We start from the raw sequence: 2214 nt of genomic DNA, 5'->3' as shown, positions 1-2214 counted from the left end.
CCTTGGAAAAAGTAAATTCTTAATCTTTTCAGGTCACAAATCCCAGTTCTCAGAGTGTGACTCAGAACTTTAGTGTACTTTTACTTGAGAAAATGAAACTGGGTAAATGAGAAAGAGCAAAAATTTAGTTTAATGAGAAGAAATAGAATTTTATGAATGAAAGGAAGCTTTGAGATTTTTACTCAATCATCTCCTTCATTATTCAGAAATATGATACCATGTCTACATAGGACTTTGACCTTCCCAAGATGATAACAATACTGACTTTCACATAGAGGATCACATGTCATAGCTCATCTCCCAAGATAAGGCACTAGCACTACTGAGAATGTATTGTCAACCCATTTTCACAATACTGGCCTAATGTGATTTTTCTATGTTCCTCAGGAGCCCTGAGCCCAACCTGCAGCATTGGTCATGGGAAATTGGAGCACAGTGACTGAATTCACCCTGATTGCCTTCCCAGCTCTCCTGCACATTCGAATAGCCCTCTTTGTGGTTCTCTTGCTAATGTACACAGTAACAGCAGCAGGAAACATCATCATCATCTCTCTAATATGGATTGACCCTCACCTACAAACACCAATGTATTTTTTTCTCAGTAACTTATCCCTTCTGGATATTTCATATACCACTTCTGTCACCCCAAAGCTGATAGCCTGCCTCCTAGCACAGAAAAAGACCATATCATTTGCAGGCTGCATATCCCAAACATATTTCTTCTTCTTCCTGGGGACAGTGGAGTTCATCCTCTTGGCTGTCATGTCCTTTGATCGTTATGTGGCTGTTTGTATCCCATTGCGCTATGCTGTCATCATGAACAGCAGAGTCTGCTTCCTGCTGGTTCTGGGCTGCTGGGTGGGAGGCTTCCTCTCTGTGTTGGTACCAGTTATTGTAGTGGCACAGGTACCTTACTGCAGAAAAGAAATTAATCATTTTTTCTGTGATATTGGCCCTCTTCTTCAAGCAGCCTGTGCAGATACCCATTTTATAGAGAAGTTGAACTTTATCCTGTCTGCCCTTGTCATCCTGAGCTCCCTTGGATTCACTCTTGGGTCCTACACCTACATCATCTCTACCATCCTGCGTATCCCCTCAGGAAAAGGACGGCAAAAGGCTTTCTCTACCTGTGCTTCTCACATCACTGTGGTCTCCATTGTTTATGGGAGCAACATCTTTGTGTATGTGAGACCCAATCAGAATAATTCACTGGGTTTTGACAAGGTAGCTGCTATTCTCATCACCGTGGTGACCCCTCTTCTGAACCCTTTCATCTATAGCTTGAGGAATGAGAAGGTCAAGGAAGTCCTAAGACACACAATCAACAGGCTCATTTCCTTCATGCTAAGGAAAACTTGAGAGAGTGATTGACACATCACACAACATTCTTACCATCAACAAGTTCATTCTCCATGACAAGCGTGAAGTTAAGGAATTTCATTTATTTTTTAAAGCATTGTTATTGAATTTTTGTGAATTTCACACAAAGCATCCTAATCATGATTATATCTGCTCCCCCATCCACAGCCCCAGTGGCCGCCCACCAGATTTCATGCATTCTGTCATATATATTAAGGCCTATCAAGTGAAGTTAGTGTACCCATATGTCCCTCAATGCAAGTTCATCCACTGGTGTCTAGGCAGCCTTTCTAGAGTCTGCCCCTTAAAGAAGATCAACTCTTACTTACCTAGCAGTAATCAATTGCCAATAGTTCCTTGGCTAAGGTTGAGGCCTGCTGCCCATTTCCCCAGTTCTATGTTGGATTTTTATCTGATTGGATTTCAATGGGTCTTGTGCATGCTGACACCATTGCTGCAGGTTCATATAAGCAAGGTCCCAGGAGCCTGTAAGACTCTCTTTCCATATGGTCATGCACCTCCTCTCTTGGCTCTTAAATTCTTTCTGCCACCTCTTCTACAATGGTCCCTGAGGCCTGTATGGGTGAAGTTTAATACAGGAATTCTGTCCAAGGACTCACACTCTGCAGACTCTTATTCTCTACACCTTGGCCATTTGTGAACTTTTGTGTTCATGGCCCTCTGTTGCATGAGGGACCTTCACTGATGAGAGTTGAGAGATGCATTGGTGTTCTCTCTACCTCTTGTTCCACTATGTTCCATGAGCCTTAGGTGTAGAGGTTCCATTGTAGATGTGTCACTTATGGTTGGGCATCTCCCAGACACTTATTCTCTGTGTGTGACCACTTGTGGAAC

General features: G+C 42.8%; 1 protein-coding gene across 1 annotated transcript; it reads left to right on the top strand.

The window, feature by feature from the left end:
* Positions 1-417: 417 nt before the first annotated feature.
* LOC103727928 (olfactory receptor 6M1) lies at positions 418-1359 on the top strand. The gene has a single exon (XM_008826043.1). The coding sequence runs from the start codon at positions 418-420 to the stop codon at positions 1357-1359; it is 942 nt and encodes a 313-aa protein (XP_008824265.1).
* Positions 1360-2214: the final 855 nt, after the last annotated feature.

The sequence above is a fragment of the Nannospalax galili genome, unplaced genomic scaffold, assembly GCF_000622305.1.
Source record: "Nannospalax galili isolate Female #2095 unplaced genomic scaffold, S.galili_v1.0 scaffold229, whole genome shotgun sequence".
Lineage (NCBI taxonomy): Eukaryota > Metazoa > Chordata > Mammalia > Rodentia > Spalacidae > Nannospalax > Nannospalax galili.
Note: the sequence above shows the minus strand (reverse complement) of the source record. Positions and strands in the feature narration are given on the sequence as shown.